General features: G+C 50.3%; 1 protein-coding gene across 1 annotated transcript in view; it reads right to left on the bottom strand.

Moving 5' to 3' along the window:
- Window positions 1-906: 906 nt before the first annotated feature.
- EMH_0002480 (aspartyl aminopeptidase, putative) overlaps window positions 907-1,886 on the bottom strand; it is a gene marked incomplete at both ends in the record, with an annotated part of 3,146 nt that continues 2,166 nt past the window's right edge. Inside the window, 2 exons of the mRNA XM_013495993.1 lie at window positions 907-1,077; window positions 1,574-1,829. Of these exons, the coding sequence (XP_013351447.1) occupies window positions 907-1,077; window positions 1,574-1,829 (427 nt within the window). The remainder of the gene's footprint in view (window positions 1,078-1,573; window positions 1,830-1,886) is intronic.

Here is a 1,886-nt window from a genome sequence, read left to right as displayed (position 1 = left end):
GAACACATAGCCCGGCAGCCGCGTACATCCACTGAAAAAGTACATAGATGCTTTTATGCTGTCCAGCAACAATGTCGTATCGGTCCATGGTATATACAAACTTGCTATCCAGAAGAAATGCAGGAACTGACGACCAACCTCCAACCGTAGACTGGCAAGAAAAGCTGTCCAGGTGATGCAATTTTTGCGCAGAAGAAATCATCTAATTACCTTGAGGAGTTTTTGCAAATGCACCAAATCTGAAACGCCGCATATTTCCCTGCAGGAATGCATCGCCCACTGGGGTATCCCGATATCCACTGTGCGCACTCCTGCAGTCCACCAACAACGCACGGAATACAAGCATCCCTTCTTTCTCGCCCCACAACTGAAGCGTTCTTATTGGATCAGCAGACACGTCTGCGCCATGATTCTCTTCTGGGGTTTATCCTCATCCAGATAACGGCAGTGTTGGGAAGCAGCTACTNCAATAAAAGGCTGCCACAAAACCTCCCAGACGACGCCTTACCTAAACGAGCACTCAGCATGGCCCCCACAGTGCCGCCGCATCTGCTGTCATTGCGCACAACGAAGTCTTGCAGGGGAATATTTGCTTCTTCTGCAATTGCGCGAACGAAGGACATCGAGCATGCGTTGGAAGCGTAGCTTTGGTTGGCATTTTCTTTTATGACGACACCCTGCAGCAGCCAACAGGTGTAACTCGAAGCGTTGCAAGGTGATAGCATACCACAATAGGGGAGGCAACAAGCATAAGCAAAAACAGAATGCATGCTCCGCTGCAAAGGAACTGGAGGCCGGGTGGCACTCTCGTGAAGCATCAAACGCGGAGAAACTGTGAGGAAAGCGAAATACGCATAGAGAGTGGAGAACCATGCGAAATGGAAATACGTAGCCGGAACGGCATATTCACCCGAAACTTGCCTTGTGCATTGCAGGCTTGTGCAGTGACTGATGCTTGTCGCTGTAGTTTGGATGTACGGCATGGGCCATGTCAGAGCTGACGATGAAGGATTTCGCGAGGATTTCGTAGAAGTCATCTTCGCATTCAAGGGCCCTTAGTGACCTCCGCATCCACGTCTGCGCACAAGCAGCTCAGTCTCAAACGAAACAAAAATCCTTGGTCTCAATCTTTCCATGGAAACCGTATCATTTTTGAGCGCCGCTTCTCCCCCGCAGTTTATAAAAATGCTGGTCTGGTTTCAGGTCAGGGCTGTCAGGATGCGCAACAGCTAATATGTCGACTGCGCAATAAAGCTTCGCCGGTTTTCACACACAGTATGCGAGAAGTAAGCGATGCCAGGCAACAAACGGTGCAGTTAAGAGCCTCAGCAACCTCTGCAGCTCTCNTATGCGAGAAGTAAGCGATGCCAGGCAACAAACGGTGCAGTTAAGAGCCTCAGCAACCTCTGCAGCTCTCCCTCGTATTTCCTCACAGAAATATAAAGTTTCCGCAAGTCTCACAGCATCCACAGCTGGTGCGCCAGTTTGCTCGTTTCCCATTAGCACAAAGAGGAGACACAAGGAAGCAACGGAGACAAGAAAATGACGACGTCGAGAAACTGCAGCATGCTACCTCGAGGATGTTAGAGTTGGCGCCTGAAAGCGATTCCGAGCCGACTTCTTCGTGATCAAACGCCACAGCCATCAAAATGTCGCTCTTGCTTTGCTTCGCCTCCACCAGCGCCTCAAAGGCGGCGAATGTCGATGCCAAGTTGTCTAGCCGGGGGCTTTCGATGAACTCTGAGTGAATGCCCGACAGGCGGCTAGGCGTGGCGTCCATAAGACAGAAATCCCAATCCAGCAGTTTTGCGCCAGGAAGCTCAATAGTTCTACAAGGCAAAGCACAAGAACAAATAGTAACTTGGGAGTTCGTTCCAGGCAGATAT

Source organism: Eimeria mitis, genomic scaffold (genome assembly GCF_000499745.2).
Source record: "Eimeria mitis Houghton genomic scaffold, Emh_scaff186, whole genome shotgun sequence".
Classification (NCBI taxonomy): domain Eukaryota; phylum Apicomplexa; class Conoidasida; order Eucoccidiorida; family Eimeriidae; genus Eimeria; species Eimeria mitis.
Note: the sequence above shows the minus strand (reverse complement) of the source record. Positions and strands in the feature narration are given on the sequence as shown.